This window comes from Emys orbicularis, chromosome 14 (genome assembly GCF_028017835.1).
Source record: "Emys orbicularis isolate rEmyOrb1 chromosome 14, rEmyOrb1.hap1, whole genome shotgun sequence".
In the NCBI taxonomy this organism is placed as follows: domain Eukaryota; kingdom Metazoa; phylum Chordata; order Testudines; family Emydidae; genus Emys; species Emys orbicularis.
Window position 1 is genome coordinate 38,792,861 of NC_088696.1, and position 19,324 is coordinate 38,812,184.

At 51.0% G+C, this 19,324-nt stretch overlaps 1 protein-coding gene across 3 annotated transcripts in view; it reads left to right on the forward strand.

Annotated features, from left to right (window-relative positions):
- The window catches only part of NDRG4 (NDRG family member 4), a 71,614-nt gene extending 69,014 nt beyond the window's left edge, over positions 1 to 2,600 (forward strand). For 2 of the 3 annotated variants that reach the window (XM_065416319.1, XM_065416320.1), the window contains one exon: positions 2,446 to 2,600. In XM_065416319.1, coding sequence (XP_065272391.1) covers positions 2,446 to 2,600 — 155 coding nt within the window. Of the gene's footprint in view, positions 1 to 21; positions 61 to 2,445 lie in introns of all 3 variants that reach the window. The other variant, XM_065416318.1, reaches the window with a different exon arrangement.
- The last annotated feature ends 16,724 nt before the right edge of the window (positions 2,601 to 19,324 follow it).

A 19,324-nucleotide genomic window follows, 5' to 3' on the forward strand; every position in this document is an offset into this window, starting at 1 on the left:
CGCTCTCTGTCTCTCCCTTAGTTGCGTACTTGAAGGATCGGAGGCTGAGTGGAGGAGCAGGTACCCCTGTCACTGCTGCTCACCCTCCTCCCCATCCGCTGCATGCGCCCCCGTCCCCCAACTCCATGTGCATCGCTGCAGGGGGGGCTGTGCTCCCGTGCCCACCCCCAGCCGCCCTCCAGTCCCACCCTCTCCAGGAGAGGAGCGGTGGCAGAAAGAGCTGCAGAGGCTTCCCAGAGTGGAAAAGTCTCAGGCAAGCTGTGGAAGAGGCCAAGCCAGGGATGGGGACGGGACTAGGCGGTGGGGGCGGGGGCAGGGGAATAGCTGCTGGGGGAGGCAGGCAGGGTGGGGAGCACCCTCCCTGCTTGGAATCCGAGCCCTTGGGATCTCTACCCGCAGCTGGGAATAGGCATTAAGGGGCACCTGTTCATGGCAGCATCCTCCACTCCTGCTGCTGGCCGTGGCTGGTGCCGCTGGGTGCTCCGTTCGCCAGGGCTAGCGGCCAGCTGTGGATTTTGCTTGTGCGTGTTGATAGTAAGGGTGGGAGCCCGGCTGGGAAGCTCAGGGCTGCTCCATGTTTCCCCGGCTGGGTCCAGGCTGCTGCCCCCACCTAGATTGGAGAAGCAGCCTAGCAGGTGGGCTGGCTCGAGGGGTCCCAGGGCTACTGCCCCTCGCTTCCAAGAGCCCCTCGCTTGCCTGCCTGACACCCACCCTGAGCTGCTTGCAAAGGCTGGAGAGGTGTTAGTGGGGAGGGGAGGGGAGGGGAGGGGATGATTCCTGTGGCCTGGGACTATTCCTGTGCCACTTCTCCATCCCCTCCCAGGGTGGCAGGAGAAGGCTGCTTAACCTGGGACCCCAAACCAGGGAGGAGACCCCTTGGCTGCTCTAAAGGCCAGGACTGGAGCAGTGAATCAGTTCTCTGACGATCTCCTCCCCTGGCTCTGCTGCACTGAATTGGGTCCTTTGCCTCCTGGCTGCTCTGCGGCCCAGGACGCCGACTCAGCTGCAGCAGGGGGTCCTGGCGAACATGCCTCCTATTTCAGGGAAGATTTAGGGATGTCCTGTCCTGGTAAAGTGCATTCAGAGCCCACCTGATGGTGCGCTGGGGACTATGGAAACACCACCATGAGAATAATTAGCTGCTTTTCTTGGCCGCACATGTAGGGTCTTTCCAAACCTGATGCAGATGGGAATCTCAGAACAGCATCACGGCATAAGAGTGTCTGCCGGATGTTGGGGGAGTGGTGGGCTTACAGCTTTCCCCCGTGGGGTTGGGACTCTGAAATCCAGCAGCGGGCTAGTGCATGAGAGCCAGAGAGAGACCAGCCTGCTTTCATGGCCCCCCGGATGTAGAGAAATGGCACAGGTGGGCTAATGTTGCTTCCATCCCACTTTGGCTCTTACTCCCACATCCATTGGGAATAAGCCGCATTCACAAAATGTAGCTGCACTGGTTCATTGCTGCGGGGGTGTCTCCTTCCTGACATCTGCTCTGGGGGGAGTTCTAGTAGCAGTGGGGGGGTCCCAGTCTGACAGGATGGGGACAGGAAGGATCCCATTTCCCATGTCCATTTAGCACTGAACGGTCTCCCCTATTATACTCTCTCTGTAGGGAGCAGCTCCAAGTCACTGTTCCCCTCCCGCAGTGCCAGGCAGAACCCCCAGGGTCCCCATTGTGGATAATACGCCCTATAGGGCAAAATGGCACCGCACAGTGATTGAAAAGCTGGGTGGAGCAGTGCAGAAGGCTGAGACCTCCTTGCCCCTGCATTTAAGGCACAAGACAAGTCACCACCCCTTGTGCGTTGCACTAGGAGGGGTACGTTTCACCGAAGCCCCGATCATGGTGAGTGCACGGTGGCATGCCAGCGTTCTTGTGCGTGGGGATTTTCACGGCCATATCAGAGGCTCTGCACACAGACCAGCTAGCGAACCAGTTGGGTGTTAAGGCCCAGAGCCTCAGTCTTTAGGACACCCGACTGCCCAAAGGGGCAAAAGATCACGTGTTAAAACCTCTCGTGCAAACTCCTACCAGGAATTGGAGGCTGGGCTGCAGCCCCTCTAATAGTCTGTTCTCACACAGTCCAGAGTGCTCAACTCCAAAGGTATCTGGGCTTAGCAGCAGGAGTCGTCTCCCCCCACCCCCCCATCCCAGTGACAGATGGATTCATGGACCCCCGCTGCCCTCCATCCCAGGCCGGTAGCAGCTCGTCTCTTGTAACACCGCATGCCTCGAGCTTGAGCAGTTGGAAGCTGGCATCTCAGTATGCAGAGGCTGAGAGAATGGCGCTTCACTCGGCGGGCTGGAGAGCCCGTCACTTCACCAGTGTCGGCTTTGCTTGTGTGTTGTGTCTGCTCGAGTCCTCCTTGCAGGCCCCGGGTGAAATCCCTAACCATCTTTTTCTCCCTCTGTCCTCTTCCCCCCTATCTCCCCTCCCTCCCCAGTGCCCTCGGCCAGCATGACCCGGCTGGCCCGCTCCCGCACTGCCTCCCTCACCAGCGCCAGCTCGGTGGATGGCAACCACCCCCGGGCCTGCACCCACTCGGAAAGCAGCGAGGCCATGGGGCAGATCAATCACACCATGGAGGTATCGTGCTGAGGTCTTTGGTCCCTCCGCTGTCTCCTCTTCCTCCTCTTCCTCCTCCGCCGGAGACATTTAGCATCGTTCTGCATCGAGTCACCATCCAAACGGCCATCCTGTTCGGCTTCCAACAGTTACCGTGTCGGGGGTTCATTTTCTTTCTCGTCGGGTTTTTTTTTTTCCCCCTTTTAATATTACATAAAAAAGGGGAGAGGGGAAGCACCATTGTAAGACCGACGGTTCAGTCCACCTCTAGCTATAGCTGCAACTTTGAATTAGTGACGTTATCCTGTTGTCAGTCAAGCAGTAACAAATCTCTCCATTGGTCAGGTCCGTAGGGTTCTTCGGCCCCGCCACTTATGTAGCGTTAGCCGAAGGCTCAGGTTCCTAAGGTCACCAGGGGGAAGTGTCCGCGAATTGGCCAGCGGCAGGAAAGCTCAAGCAAGCACGTAATCCCGTACGTGTCCATAGTCACCGAAAGGCTCATCACAATTCTTTCACCTGAGGTGGGGTGTTCATAACAATCTGGGTTGGTTTGTTTAAATAAACTGCTAAGAGTTCAATGTAGCATGGCCCCCCTTCCAGTGATCACCACCGTCTTTTTTTTTTCTTCTCCGATTGACCTGCCCCCGGGAGAATTGAACCTAGGATCCCAAGAGCCAAAAGCATGAATCCCTACCACTTGAGCTAAAAAGACCACCTCAATTAGCCATAGTACACTCCTAAACTGCTATAAATGGTTCGGCCACTAGAGCCCCACACAGCATTTACATGGGTTAAACACTCCATGTTGTTGAGTGTCACTGGTAGCGGTACCCAGGGTGGGGTCCATGCATCATTGGGTTAATGTGGGAGATGGGGAGGAAGAAACAAAAAGGGCTTGAGAAATCCGGGTTTTAAAATGTCGCTGCCCCCTGGGATTTAATCCTGGTCATGCTGAAAACTAAGCATTTGCCTAGCCATGGAAAGAGCAATACGGAAGGTAGCTGCTCTGCAGAATGGCTCCCTGGGGCCTTCCTTCCTTGCCCTCTGGCCTGTCCATCCAAAACAGGAAGTAGAATTGTTTTAAGGCAGGAAGTGACATGTCATGAGGACTGGGCATTAGCCCCTCCCCTACAAGACACCAACACCCAAATGCTGCCGGGGTGAGATCTGTAAAAACATATAATAAAAATAACAATGCCCCAAGAAATACCTACACTCAGTGAGACCTGGCGATCTCTGCCCTTTCTGGTGCCGATAAAGCGCCCAAGTCACAGGATCTTAAATTTGCCCCGAACGCATTTTGAAGCAATGAATAGTTGCGCGTGAGCCAGTGCTATAAACTAAGCTCCCAGGTGCTCCGTGGCAGTACGGAGCCCATGCGTGCGTTTGTGACTTGTGCACACACACGTCCCCTGTACAATTCTTTTTTGCAAGAAGGACAATCAACGACAGTAACCAAAACCAGACTAAACTCCTCGGCAGTCTCTGCGCCTCCCCCTCCCTCCCATACCGAGCCAAGGTTCACAAGGGAAAAGCTCCTTCCCGGCGCCCGGCAGTGCTGCCCGGAGCAGGATGTTGGGGCCAGAGAATGGAGGACACTTATGCAGGGGCGGGTGGTGGTGATTTCCAGGACAGGGCTGCTGCCTGTGCAGGGTCTTTCTCCCTCCCTTAACGTGAGCTCTGTTTCTGCTCTCCAGAAAGGCTGTTAGAAGCAAACGCTCCAGGAACCTATAGGAAGGGTCCAGAGGCTGCCGGGGCAGCTGCTCTTGTTCTGTTCCTGCTTTGTGCTCTGTTGGTGGACGATTGTCGTATTTACAGGCCATGTGATGGGGCTAGCCCGCCCAAGGGACAAAAGCAGGGCTTAATTTGTGCCAGAGCTCGCCAGGGCTGATTCCCGGCACCTCTAGGCTTGGCAGTTCAGAGCCCCGGCACTTCTGGGCTTGCCACGTCCGTTATGAAAGTAAAAACATTGCTTGAGCCCTGGTACCTCTTTCATCACAAATTAAGCACTGGACAAAAGCCTCTTCCAGGTGGTTTGTACAGCACCTACCACAACCGGGCTAAGTTCTAGCGAATGGGTGAGGCATCTTTACGTGATTGGGCCATGCCTTCGTTGGGTGTTGTGTGCATACCACAAGCGGGCGGCCTGGACTCCAGAAATGCGTCTCTCCCACTGACTGTGTGTCCTTTACTAGCTGAATGAAGTCAGTAATTTGTCCCAGCTTGTTTTGTTTACTGTTAGTCTAGGTGAGTTGGGCTTTGAACTTGGCATCCTATGCCCACTGCTACGCAGGCGTGAGGCCTGGTTTCTTGGCTTCGTGCCAGTGTTGCTGTGGTTGGCACAGTGGACTCAGGGCAAGTGGGTACCAGCTTTCCCGGGGATATGTGAGTCTGCATCAGTCAGTGTTTTGCTCCCCAGATTCTGGTGGGAAACCCCCAGAGCCAACACCTCTCCCCACACGCCCCATTCTCATTGTGTCGGACTCATTTGTCGCTTGGCGTTCCATGCTGAGCGGCTGTCCAGGGCTTGGTTCTTCCTCAGTGTTGTGGCTGGATCCATTCCAAGTTGGTGAGGTTCCTGCATGTCTGTGATCCGTCCCGAGGAGCTGGGGCTCAGAGTGGTTTGGGTCTGGTGCACAGGATGTGAATGCAAATTGCATTGTAACAAATCCATGTCTCTGTGCTGTATGGCTGCTCAGAATGTCCTGGCGACAGCGGGGAACTGAACACAGATCCTGTTGTTCCAAAAGCCCAGCCCTACCCACTCGAGCTAAAGGAGAATCTCTGTGAGCTGTTAGCAGTACAGGGCCCATGACATGCAGCTGAGCATTTTTGATTCCATCCGGTAAATGGCTTGTTAGCCAGTTTGTTCCAGGGTTTACTAGTTGGTGTGTTGGGAGTGGCAATTTCCCTAGTCTCACCCGTCAATGGGATTCCCATGGTTGTCAGCGCCTTGTATGTAGAGGGTGAGGAGTGCTTGGGAGGGTGTCTGGGGTAAGGGGAGCTACGTTATCATGTACTTTGTATGTAAGGGCTGCCTAAACTTCATATTAGCCCCGCAGGGTCACCTGGCTGTGGGGATCTGCCCCCAAAACACCATCCCAGCATCATCTGGGTACAGCCCGCGTGCAGTTCCTCTGCATGGCTCTAGAACAGTTCCTTTTGCACCAGCCCTGGGGGGCAGGGAGAGAAACAAGAGCTGACATGTATGCAAGACATTCCCGGGATCAGCCACTGTCTCCTTCCACCATGTCCCAGGCAAAAGTGAGTCGCCAAGGGAGGCCACAAACCAGTGGGCCAGGCGTGAGCCACGCCCGCATGGGAGTGCCATATTTTTTATGTCAGGATGAGAACCCTCCCCTTCCTGTTGCATTGCCCCTGGGCCAGAGGAGGGGGAAATGGACCATAAGATGAAGTCCAAGGGACTACAGAAGCCCATGAGGAACACATCCAGTGGCATTCTGTGCCATTTCAGCCAGTGAATGCCAGCTCACTGCACTGGAAAGCTGCAGAGCCAGTTAATGAGGTATTGAGCATGCACCATCTCAGATGCTGGGTCTCCAGTCCCCTTGACACACCCAACTTCCATTCTCGTCCTTTGTGACCACACAGCCCCTACAGGGCACCTCAGCTGCCTGGCTTGCCACACTAGGAGCTGGAGGGAACAGATCCAAAGCTGATCATACTAGCAGCAAGAAGAAATTCTATTAGAGATAAAAAGAGAGACAGCATTCAACATCCCATGGTGTTCCAGACACACTGTCTCTTTCACGCATCTGCTATCTAGGAGAGTGTGCGTCTCTGGATAAATACAGAACACACACGCCACACACACACACACATAGTGCATTTAAATGGTATGACATCACCACAAGCATTCTAGAAACTCTCTGTTGTGTATTAGTTTGTCCCAGACTCTGTTTTTCCGTGTGCTTCCTTCTGAACATTAAATGTGAATGTTTGAAAGCTAGTAGGAATTCTTTTTACTGTAGATACTGCTGCAACTTTTCTTGTTTTTTTTTTTTAGTGTGTCCTTTCAGATAATATATATATAAATACCTATACATAATATATATATTGGATTTTCCCCCCCCCCTCTTTCTTTCGTTCTTGTAGCAACTGGTAACAAATGTGTGGTTTTAACATTTAAGGTGTTCTGTCTGTAATTTTGTTCTGGGTTTGTTTTTGAGTTTTTTCTTTTTTCCTGGTTAAGGTGGAATTTACTGAATTTCAGACTTCTGTATGAGGTGAATCCTTATATTTTTGTGCATTAAGATGGTTGATGCTCAGAAAGTTGCATTGATGCCATGGTATTTACAGACGACTACAAAAATGTAAAATGGAAGAAAAAATGGTTGATGTAGAAAGGATTACTGTGTCGAAAACTAATAAAGACATTAAGAAGAACCTAGCAGACTCTCCTGCATTTGTATTTATCAGTGTTATGTGTATTTTTGTGTGTGTGGCGGGTGGGGGGTACTAACCTTCTCCCAGGGACCAAAATGCGAGGTGGAGGGGGGTGATTACTGCAGGGCAGGTAAACAACTCTGGAGAAGTATCTAGACTGGTCAGACTGGGTTTTATTCATAGATTCATACATTCTAGGACTGGAAGGGACCTCGAGAGGTCATTGAGTCCAGTCCCCTGCCCTCATGGCAGGACCAAATACTGTCTATTCTAGACCATCCCTGATAGACATTTATCTAACCTACTCTTAAATATCTCCAGAGATGGAGATTCCACAACCTCCCTAGGCAATTTATTCCAGTGTTTAACCACCCTGACAGTTAGGAACTTTTTCCTAATGTCCAACCTAAACCTCCCTTGCTGCAGTTTAAGCCCATTGCTTCCTGTTCTATCCTGAGAGGCTAAGGTGAACAAGTTTTCTCCCTCCTCCTTATGACACCCTTTTAGATACCTGAAAACTGCTATCATGGCCCCTCTCAGTCTTCTCTTTTCCAAACTAAACAAACCCAATTCTTTCAGCCTTCCTTCATAGGTCATGTTCTCAAGACCTTTAATCATTCTTGTTGCTCTTCTCTGGACCCTCTCCAATTTCTCCACATCTTTCTTGAAATGCGGTGCCCAGAACTGGACACAATACTCCAGCTGAGGCCTAACCAGAGCAGAGTAGAGCGGGAGAATGACTTCTCGTGTTTTGCTCACAACACACCTGTTAATACATCCCAGAATCATGTTTGCTTTTTTTGCAACAGCATCACACTGTTGACTCATATTTAGCTTGTGGTCCACTATAACCCCTAGATCCCTTTCTGCCGTACTCCTTCCTAGACAGTCTCTTCCCATTCTGTATGTGTGAAACTGATTTTTTCTTCCTAAGTGGAGCACTTTACATTTGTCTTTGTTAAACTTCATCCTGTTTACCTCAGACCATTTCTCCAATTTGTCCAGATCATTTTGAATTATGACCCTGTCCTCCAAAGCAGTTGCAATCCCTCCCAGTTTGGTATCATCTGCAAACTTAATAAGCGTCCTTTCTATGCCAATATCTAAGTCGTTGATGAAGATATTGAACAGAGCTGGTCCCAAAACAGACCCCTGCGGAACCCCCACTCGTTATGCCTTTCCAGCAGGATTGGGAACCATTAATAACAACTCTCTGAGTACGGTTATCCAGCCAGTTATGCACCCATCTTATAGTAGCCCCATCTAAATTGTATTTGCCTAGTTTATCGATAAGAATATCATGCGAGACCGTATCAAATGCCTTACTAAAGTCTAGTTATACCACATCCACCGCTTCTCCCTTATCCACAAGGCTCGTTATCCTATCAAAGAAAGCGATCAGATTGGTTTGACACGATTTGTTCTTTACAAATCCATGCTGGCTATTCCCTATCACCTTACCACCTTCCAAGTGTTTGCAGATGATTTCTGCAAGAGGCCCAAGAGACAAAGAAAGAGCTTGTGGCACTTCTCTAAAATCTGGCTTAATCCTGGTTCCACGGAAATCAATGGCACTGAATTCCCAGCAGCAGAATCTGGCCCTTCGCAAGCACGTTGGGTTGGGAAGCGAAAGGGGGGAAATGCTGCATGTTCCTGTGTATCTCCAAAACCAAACTGGCAATGAGTTTGGCTAGGAGCCTTTCAGAACAAACAGGAAACCTTGTTCTCTTCTGTCTGCCCTGGAGTTTTCCCGCAGGGAGCCAGGGGGAGGCGGGGGGGGTCCCTTCAGAGAGCTTTGGGGAGTGGTCTAATCATCAACTTCCCTCTAAAAGGGCTACATCAGAATAAGGCTCAATTTTAGCAACATGTATGCTATAAAGGGGGGCAGGGTCATAAGGGGTTGAATGGGATTGGGAAACTTGGTCTCAGTAGCCTTATTGTACTGTACCCTTATGTGATGGGGTGTGTGGCTTTTCCAGCGCCCGTGTCAGATTGAAAGGCCGGGCAGAGACAAGTAGGACAGTTCTCAGGTATGTATATTCCTTACGGATGGCCCGGGCGCTATTTTCTCCAATGTCACTAGAAGCCTGAGTTAGTGTCTGACATTCGGCGTGCTGCAGTAGGTCGCAGTTCCCGCTGACACCTCCAAAGGAAGGTGGGACGGTAGAGGAAGGATGGGCTAGTGGTTAGGGTGCCACACTAGGATTTTGTAGTTCTCTTCTCCGCAGGCTTCCTCAAAACCCTGATCAGCTCCCATCTAACCCTACAGGTGCCTACATTGCTGCCAGCGGGCCGGGCATACGCAAAGCCACCTCACTCCTGACATGCTCTGGTAGGAGTCACACACTAGGCATTCCCCTGCCGGCTGGGCTGCTCTCGTAACCACCCCCTCTGAGAACAGATTTAGCTCACTTCACCCACTTCTTACTGCAAACAGCAGCAACAAAGGGTTTGAATTTTAATGCAACTGGAAACTTCTGAAACCAGAACACTGAGGCCAAGTGTTTCCAATGGGACCAGCGGCTGGACCGCCTTGAACACCTGCTCTCTGGGAAACAGGATCCTTTGGGCATCTCTTCTCCCCACTCCCCCCAATCACTCCCCCCCCTTGCTGCATTCCCAAAGCACTGTGCGCCCTTTGTTTTGGGAGAGCCTCCCATGGGAGCCCTACGCGCCAAGGCCCCACGGCCTGCGCATGGACCCCACCGACCCCAGCACTGGAAGGGTTTGCCCCGCCGGAATGACCCCACTCCCCAGGGCTTGGGGCTGCCTCTGGCTGCTGCTGCTGCCCCCCGGGGGAGGCCCCACTTCACTGGTGGGAGGTGATCCTGGCCCCATTCTCCCAGCCACCCCTCCTGGCGCCCGCCTCCAGCCCTTGCCACACACCCAGCCCCCTGCTGGGTCATGGGCAGCCCCGCCCTCTCGTCCCCATGCAGCCCCTGGGGCAGGCGGGCGGGGGGGGAGACCTGCAGCTGTAGGCCCATCTCGGCCCCCGTACGCGAAGGGGGCGTGGCCTGCCCCAGCCCGGAAGGCGGCTCCGGGTGCTGGGGAACCACGTGGAAGCGGCGACCGCCGCCTGTTTTCTGCGCTGCGGACGCGGCTCTGTCCCACCCCCAAGGCCGGGCATGGCGACGGCGGCGAAGAGGCCCAAGGTAGCGGGCCGGGGGAGCGGGCGGCGACGCCTCGGGGGGCTCGGGACCCTGCCCCCCCATGGCGGCTCCAGCACTGGGGGGGTGGCGGAGCGAGCGAGCTGCGGGGGCAGGGGGAGGACCCCCCCCGAGCGATGCCGGGGACTCCTGCTGGAGGAAAAGCCCCGGGGCGGGGCGGGGCGGTCCCGGTTCCCCAGGTAGCGGTGAAAGGGGCAGGTGCCTGCCCCACATGCTCCTCCCAGGGCTCGGCTCGGTCTGGGGCCACTGCCGGAGTGAGACGCGTTTACACCGGAGTGAGGAAGAAGCGGATCTCCCAGGCTCGCCTGGGCAGGGCCGAGGAGGGAGCTGCGGACTCAGCTGCAGCCTGGTGTGAGCCTGGCTGGGGAAATACCTCCCCTCCCCTCCCCCCCGGGTATTTGAATCCATCTCTATCAGAAACGGGTTCTGACTCGGGTAGGGGGCCTTGTCTCTCAATCTTTATATTGACACTTACTAGCCCAACAGCTGGTCACTGTTATCAGGGCCAGGGGTGAGAGCGAAGAGTCAGCCCCTGTATTTATTAACTTAAAATCTACTTCAATTAAAACGTTCTTCAAGTGGGTTAAAGTCTGACTCTAAGATCTGAGATGGATGGTGGGCAGTGGGGTGGCAAAGTTTGCAGATGCTACTAAATTACTCAAGATAGTTAAGTCCAAAGCAGACTGAGACTAGATACAAAGGGATCTCGCAGAACTGGGTGACTGGGCAAGGAAATGGCAGATGGAATTCGGTGTTGATAAATGCCAAGTAATGCACATTGGGAAACATAATCCCAACTATACATATACAATGATGGGGTCTGAATTAGCTGTTACCACTCAAGAAAGATCTTGGAGTCACCGTGGTTAGTTCTCTAAAAACATCTGCTCAATGTGCAGCGGCAGTCAAAAAAGCAAACAGAATGGGTTAGGAATCATTAGGAAAGTATCGATAATAAGACAGAAAATATCACATTGCCTCTGTATAAATCCATGGTACACCCACATCTTGAATACTGTGCACAGTTCTGATTGACTTATCTCAAAAAAGATAGATTAGAATTGGAAAACTCACAGAGAAGGGCAACAAAAGTGATGAGGGGTATGGAACGGCTTATGAGGAGAGATTATAAAGACTGGGACTGTTCAGCTTGGAAAAGAGAGAGTTCAGGGGGAATATGATGGATGTCTATAAAATCATGACTGGTCTGGAGAAAGTACATAAGTAAGTGTTATTTACCCCTTCTCACAACACAAGAACTAGGAGTCACCCAATTAAATCAATAGGCAGCAGGTTTAAAACAAACAAAAGGAAGTATTTCTTCACACAATGCACAGTCAACCTGTGGGACTTGTTGGCAGGGGATGCTGTGACAGCCAAAAGTATAAGTGGGTTCAAAAAATAATTAGATAAGTTCACAGAGGACAGGTCCAGCAATGGCTATTGGCCAAGATGATCAGGGACACAACCCCGTGTTAGAATCATAGAATTTCAGGGTTGGAAGGGACTTCAGGAGGTCGTCTAGTCCAACCCCCGCTCAAAGCAGGACCAATCCCCAGCTAAATCATCCCAGCCAGGGCTTTGTCAAGCCTGACCTTAAAAACCTCTAAGGAAGGAGATTCCACCACCTCCCTAGGGAACCCATTCCAGTGCTTCACCACCCTCCTAGTGAAATAGTGTTTCCTAATATCCAACCTAGACCTCCCCCACTGCAACTTGAGACCATTGCTCCTTGTTCTGTCATCTGCCACCACTGAGAACAGCCAAGATCCAGCCTCTTTGGAACCCCCCTTCAGGTAGATGAAAGCAGCTATCAAATCCCCCCTCATTCTTCTCTTCTGCAGATTAAACAATCCGAGTTCCTTCAGCCTCTTCTCATAAATCATGTGCTCCAGCCCCCTAATCATTTTTGTTGCCCTCCGCTGGACTCTTTCCAATTTTTCCACATCCTTCTTGTAGTGTGGGGCCCAAAACTGGACACAGTACTCCAGATGAGGCCTCACCAATGTTGAATAGAGGGGAATGATCACGTCCCTCAATCTGCTGGCAATGCTCCTACTTATACAGCCCAAAATGCCATTAGCCTTCTTGGCAACAAGGGCACACTGTCGACTCATATCCAGCTTCTCGTCCACTGTAACCCCTAGGTCCTTTTCTGCAGAACTGCTGCCTAGCCATTCTGTCCCTAGTCTGTAGCAGTGCATGGGATTCTTCCGTCCTAAGTGCAGGACTCTGCACTTGTCCTTGTTGAACCTCATCAGATTTCTTTTGGCCCAGTCCTCTAATTTGTCTAGGTCCCTCTGTATCCCATCCCTACCCTCCAGCGTATCTACCACTCTTCCCAGTTTAGTGTTCTGGGTGTACCTAACCCTCTGTTTGCCAGAAGCTTGGAATGGGCGACTGGGGATGGATCACTCAATAATTGCCCTGTTCTGTTCATTCCCTCGGAAGCACCTGGCATTGCTGCTGTCGAAAGACAGGATACTGGGCTAGCTGGTCCATTGGTCTGACCCAGTATGGCTGGTCTTATGAAGGGTATGTCTACACTATGGGATTAATCCGAATTTACAGAATTCGAATTTTGGAAACAGATTGTATAAAGTCGAATGTATGCGGCCACACTAAGCACATTAATTCGGCGGTGTGCGTCCATGTACCGGGGCTAGCGTCGATTTCCGGAGCGTTGCACTGTGGGTAGTTATCGCATAGCTATCCCATAGTTCCCGCAGTCTCCCCCGCCCATTGGAATTCTGGGTTGAGATCCCAGTGCCTGATGGGGCAAAAACCATTGTTGCAGGTGGTTCTGGGTACAGCCTCACCCCTCCCTCCATGAAAGCAACAGCAGACAACCGTTTCGCGCCTTTTTTCCTGGGTGAACACTGCAGACGCCATACCATGGCAAGCATGGAGCCCGCTCAGCTCAAGACAGCAGTCATGAACATTGTAAACACCTCGCGCATTATCGTGTAGTTTATGCTGAACCAGGACCAGAAAAACGAGGCAAGGAGGAGGCGGCGACGGCAGCGCAGCGACGAGAGTGATGAGGACATGGACATGGACACAGAATTCTCTCAAACCGCGGGCCCCGGCGCTTTGGAGATCATGTTGTTGATGGGGCAGGTTCTGTCCGTGGAACGCCGATTCTGGGCCCGGGAAACAAGCACAGACTGGTGGGACCGCATAGTGTTGCAGGTATGGGACGATTCCCAGTGGCTGCGAAACTTTCGCATGCGTAAGGGCACTTTCATGGAACTTTGTGACTTGCTTTCCCCTGCCCTGAAGCACCAGAATACCAAGATGAGAGCAGCCCTTACAGTTGAGAAGCGAGTGGCGATAGCCCTGTGGAAGCTTGCAACGCCCAGACAGCTACCGGTCAGTTGGGAATCAATTTGGAGTGGGCAAATCTAGTGTGGGGGCTGCTGTCATGCAAGTAGCCAAAGCAATCACTGAGCTGCTGCTACGAAAGGTAGTGACTCTGGGAAATGTGCAGGTCATAGTGGATGGCTTTGCTACAATGCGATTCCCTAACTGTGGTGGGGCGATATGGAACCCATATCCCTATCTTGGCACCGGAGCACCAGGGTACCCAATACATAAACCGCAAGGGGTACTTTTCAATGGTGCTGCAAGCACTGGTGGATCACAAGGGACGTTTCACCAACATCAACGTGGGCTGGCCGGGAAGGGTTCATGATGCTCGCGTCTTCAGGAACACTACTCTGTTTAAATGGCTGCAGCAAGGGACTTACTTCCCGGACCAGAAAATAACCGTTGGGGATGTTGAAATGCCTATAGTTATCCTTGGGGACCCAGCCTACCCCTTAATGCCATGGCTCATGAAGCCATACACAGGCAGCCTGGACAGGAGTCAGGAGCTGTTCAACTACAGGCTGAGCAAGTGCAGAATGGTGGTGGAATGTGCATTTGGCCGTTTAAAAGGTCGCTGGCGCACGTTACTGGCTCGCTCAGACCTCAGCCAAACCAGTATCCCCATTGTTATTGCTGCTTGCTGTGTGCTCCACAATCTCTGTGAAAGTAAGGGGGAGACCTTTATGGCGGGGTGGGAGGCTGAGCAAATCGCCTGGCTGCTGATTACGCGCAGCCAGACACCAGGGCGATTAGAAGAGCACACCAGGAAGCGCGGCGCATCAGAGAAGCTTTGAAAACCAGTTTCATGACTGGCCAGGCTACAGTGTGAAATTTCTGTTTTTCTCCTTGATGAAAACCCGCCCCCTTTATTGACTCATTCTCTGTAAGCAACCCACCCTCCCCCTTCGATCACAACTTGCTTTCAAAGGAAATAAAGTCACTATCGTTTAAAAATCATGTATTCTTTATTAACTGATTATAAAAAGAGGGAGAGAACTGACAAGGTAGCCCGGGTGGAGTTTGGGAGGAGGATCGGAGGGAAGGAAAAGGCCACTAAAAAGAGGTTAAAATAATGACAGCCTTTTGCTTGGGCTGTCCACTGGGGTGGAGTGGGAGGGTGCACGGAGCCTCCCCCCCCGCGTTCTTACACGTCTGGGTGAGGAGGCTATGGAACATGGTGCGGGGGGAGGGTGGTTATACAGGGGCTGCAGCGGCAGTCTGTGATCCTGCTGCCGTTCCTGAAGCTCCACCAGACGCCGGAGCATGTCTGCTCACGCAGCAGCCCCAGCGTTGCATCCTGCCTCCTCTGATCTTCCTGCTGCCACCTCTCATCTCGAGCGTCTCTCCTCTCCTCATGTTGGTCCCTCCTGTCCTCACGTTCACTGGCATCTTTCCTGTACTTTGATACCGTGTCCTTCCACTCATTCAGATGAGCTCTTTCATTGCGGGTGGATTCCATGATTTCCGCGAACATCTCGTCTCGCGTCCTCTTTTTCCGACGCCTTATCTGAGATAGCCTTCGGGACGGAGGAGGGAGGCTTGAAAAATTTGCAGCTGCTGGAGGGAGGGAGGGAAAAAAGGGAGAGAAGTATTTAAAAAGATACATTTTACAGAACAATGCTTATACTCTTTCACGGTGAACAACGCTATTCACATTACATAGCACATGTGATTTCTGTGCACGGTCGCATTTTGCATCTTAATATTGAGTGCCTGTGGCTTTGCTGTTAGAGATCACAGACACAGGTCCGGGCAACAGAATTCGGCTTGCATGCGGCCATGGTAAGCCATTGTCTTTTGGCTTCTGCGCCCTCCTTTCCCACATACCAAGCAAAGCCCGTTGAGTGCTGTGGTTTTCCTGTTAACCTGCAGCAGCAGAAAACAAACTAACCCCCCCCCCTCCAATTCTCTGGGATGATCGCTTTATCCCTCCCCCCACTGCATGGCTGGTATCAGGGAAGATCCCTGCTAGCCACACGAGAGAAGCTCAGCGCCAATCCCCCCCCCCCCCCCCCCCAGGCTTGGCTTACTACAGGGAAGGATTTCTTTTCAGCCACAGGCAAACAGCCCAGTAGGAAGGGCCACCTCTGTCCCCTTAATTAAATTCCCATATTTCAACCAGGTTACCATGAGCGATATCACTCTCCTGAGGATTACACAGCGAGATAAAGAACGGATGTTGCTTGAATGCCAGCAAACACCGGGACCATACGCTGCCAGGCTTTGTCATGCAATGATACCAGATTACTTGCTACTAGCATGGCGTGGTCAAGTGCCCTATCATGGAGGACGGAATAAGGCTGCACTGCCCAGAAACCTTGTGGAAAGGCTTTTGGAGTACCTCCAGGAGAGCTTCATGGAGATGTCCCTGGAGGATTTCCGCTCCATCCCCAGACACGTTAACAGACTTTTCCAGTAGCTGTACTGGTCGCGAATGCATCCCAAGTCCTCAGGGCAAATTAATCATTAAAAAACGCTTGCTTTTAAACCATGTTTTATATTTTAAAAGGTAAACTCACCTGAGGTCCCTTCCATTGGGTCATGGTCTTGGATACTGGCTTGGGAGGGTACTTCAGTCAGGCTGAGAAAAAGATCCTGGCTGTTGGGGAGAACGGAGTGCTGTGTGCTCTCCGCAAGCTCGTCGTCCTCCTCCTCTTCCTCCTCTTCCCCATCCGCAGAATCCTCAGGTGTAGCTGATGAGACTATCCCCGACCCGGAATCCACGGTCACAGGTGGGGTAGTGGTGGCTGCCCCCCCTAGAATTGCCTGCAGCTCAGCGTAGAAGTGGCATGTCTGTGGCTCTGACCCGGAGTGACCGTTTGCCTCCTTGGTTTTTTGATAGGCTTGTCTGAGCTCCTTGACTTTCACGCGGCACTGTAGTGAGTCCCTACTGTGGCCTCTCTCCATCATGCCCTTGGAGATTTTTTCAAAAGTTTTGGCATTTCGTCTTTTCGAATGTAGTTCTGCTAGCACTGAATCCTCTCCCCATATAGCGATCAGATCCAGTACCTCCCGTACGGTCCATGCTGGTGCTCTTTTTCGATTCTCGGACTGCATGGTTACCTGTGCTGATGAGCTCTGCATGGTCACCTGTGCTCTCCACGCTGGGCAAACAGGAAATAAAATTCAAAAGTTCGCGGGGCTTTTCCTGTCTACCTGGCCAGTGCATCTAAGTTCAGATTGCTGTCCAGAGCGGTCAGAATGGTGCACTGTGGGATAGCTCCCGGAGGTCAATACCGTCGAATTGCGGCCACACTAACCCTAATTCGAAATGGCAATATCGATTTCAGCGCTACTCCCCTCGTCGGGGAGGAGTACAGAAATCAATTTTAAGAGCCCTTTATTTCGAAATAAATGGCTTCGTTGTGTGGATGGGTGCAGGGCTAATTCGATTTAACGCTGATAAATTCGAATTAAACTCATAGTGTAGACCAGGCCGAAGATTAAAATCTGAAAATGAAATCAGACCGACCTTTTCACCTTGCTCACATTAGCAACAAATATGCAGGAATAACGAGTCAGAAAAACACCTGAACAAAGCAACTTGACTCTAGAGGGCACAAATACAGGTTTTAGGTGGAATCTTTTCATTGGAGCTAGTCAAACGGTTTTAAATAATTTTCACTAGGAAAGTAGCTCCCGTTAATTAGCAGTTTAGTCACGAACCAGCCCTGATTTCTGCAAATCTATTTGTCTAATACTTGTTACAGAATTTTTACCCTATGGGTTGTTTGCAGACCGCCCACTTTGACCATTGGCTGTTTTGCGTTGTATGAATGGCCGTGCAGTCTTGTTTCTGCTCCCTCATTGGGTAAGTGACGCTTTGAGCTTGTCTACACTACCGCTTACGGCGATGGAACTTACGTCGCTCAGGGGTGTGGAACACAAGTGACATTGACGTAAGCGGTAGTGTAGACAGGCCCTTTGTCACACTCTTCTAGGATGAACTTTTGGACTGGAATGATCACCCTGCAATTTGAAACATTTGGGATTAGCGAAGGATTAGACACCTGCACGGGCTAGCCGAGTGATTGTGATTGACGATAATGGCCCCCCAAATCCTTGCAAATGGAGCTCTGTGTTCTGATCGAGGGGGGGGAAATCCCAGATCGTTGTGTTTTCCCTGCTACTTGGCTCACCTTTTCATTAACAATCCAGTTTCAAATGCTATCTTTCAATGATACTTTGGTAATTTTTGCCATTTTCCTCTAATGTAAGCTTAGAACATAAGAACGGCCAGACTGGGTCAGACCAAAGGTCCATCCAGCCCAGTATCCTGTCTACCGACAGTGGCCAATGCCAGGTGCCCCAGAGGGAGTGAACCTAACAGGTAATGATCAAGTGATCTCTCTCCTGCCATCCATCTCCACCCTCTGACAAACAGAGGCTAGGGACACCATTCCTTACCTATCCTGGCTAATAGCCATTAACGGACTTAACCTCCATGGTCTGGCTGGCTTGGTCTGACCAGGCAGACAATTCAACCAACAGTACATGGGAGGGAGATGGGTTTTTATTCCCTTTGGGCACAGACTCACTAGTGGCAGGGGGAGCTGCCATGTCAGGTAAAGGTAACAGTAACTATTACAGTTTGGAAGAATGCTAGATCCTGTTGAATCTAAGAGCAATGGCAAATAATCTTCTGCCTGTGCACGTGCCACAGAACGGACGACCTACCCGAAGAAGTGACTAAACCTGTTGTAAACGGTTCTGAGATCTTTTACCTTCCAGTTCAAATCTTCTGGTCATGGCAGAGAACAGCCGTCTTCTGTCATTCTTCCTTTCTTCGCTGCAGCAAGGGCCTATGTTGGGAGAGAGAAGTGAAGGACATAAATCCACACCGTGTAGAGGTCAAAGCATAGGGGTTTATTACACACAGCGCTGGCGGAGTGTCACCTGGCTTATTAGGCTCAGAGACACTGTCAATCAATTGATTACAATGAAATATATAGATTTTCCATGGGCGGGGGAAAGTGACGGGGTAGGCAGTTCCACACCCCGGGATAGGTTTTGCAGCAAGACAAGATAGCACAATAGCCAATGGTTAAAAGGTTACACAATGTCTCCGCCCATGGTCTCAAGTTAACAAATTAACATTTGATTAATACTTTGATAAAATGTTATTAGTATAAAATATATATGTTGAATTCTGATTTGGGGTCCATAGGAATGGAGTAACTCCTTTGATTGTCCGACAGGTACATGTCTAGGGGATAAAGCAAAGAAACAGTGAAAGCATATGAAAATAGAGATTGTATCCTTTATGTCTTAAGGCAGGGCATTGGTCCCTTGGAAGGGAGGTGGAAGGATGCCATATCATTACCACTTGCGAAGTAACTCCCTGCTCTCCCTGTGTCAGTATATAATGCCTGCATCTGTAACTTTCACTCTATGCATCCGAAGAAGTGAGGTTTTTACTCACGAAAGCTTATGCCCAAATAAATCTCTTAGTCTTTAAGGTGCCACCAGACTCCATATCATTATAGTGACATGTGCCAATATTTCATAAACTCAAGGTTGGATCTGTGGGAAGACTGTTTTCCCTTCAGGAGAAACACAATAGGAACAGGGATCCTTTGTTCAATTTGAAACATTGGATGAAACATAATTATTCAGTTATTGCTTCAACATCTGGCATTTCTACTGACCAAGCAGATCTTAGCAAAGGCAATGTTATTTTGTTTACCCCAGCTTTCTCTTAGCTGATCATTATTAGCTAGGCCTCTGGTCTCCAGACTAAACTCTGGACTTTGGGTCTGAGAAAGAGCTGGCACAATCCATATACCAGGTTGTTATATAACATGCACATGGATT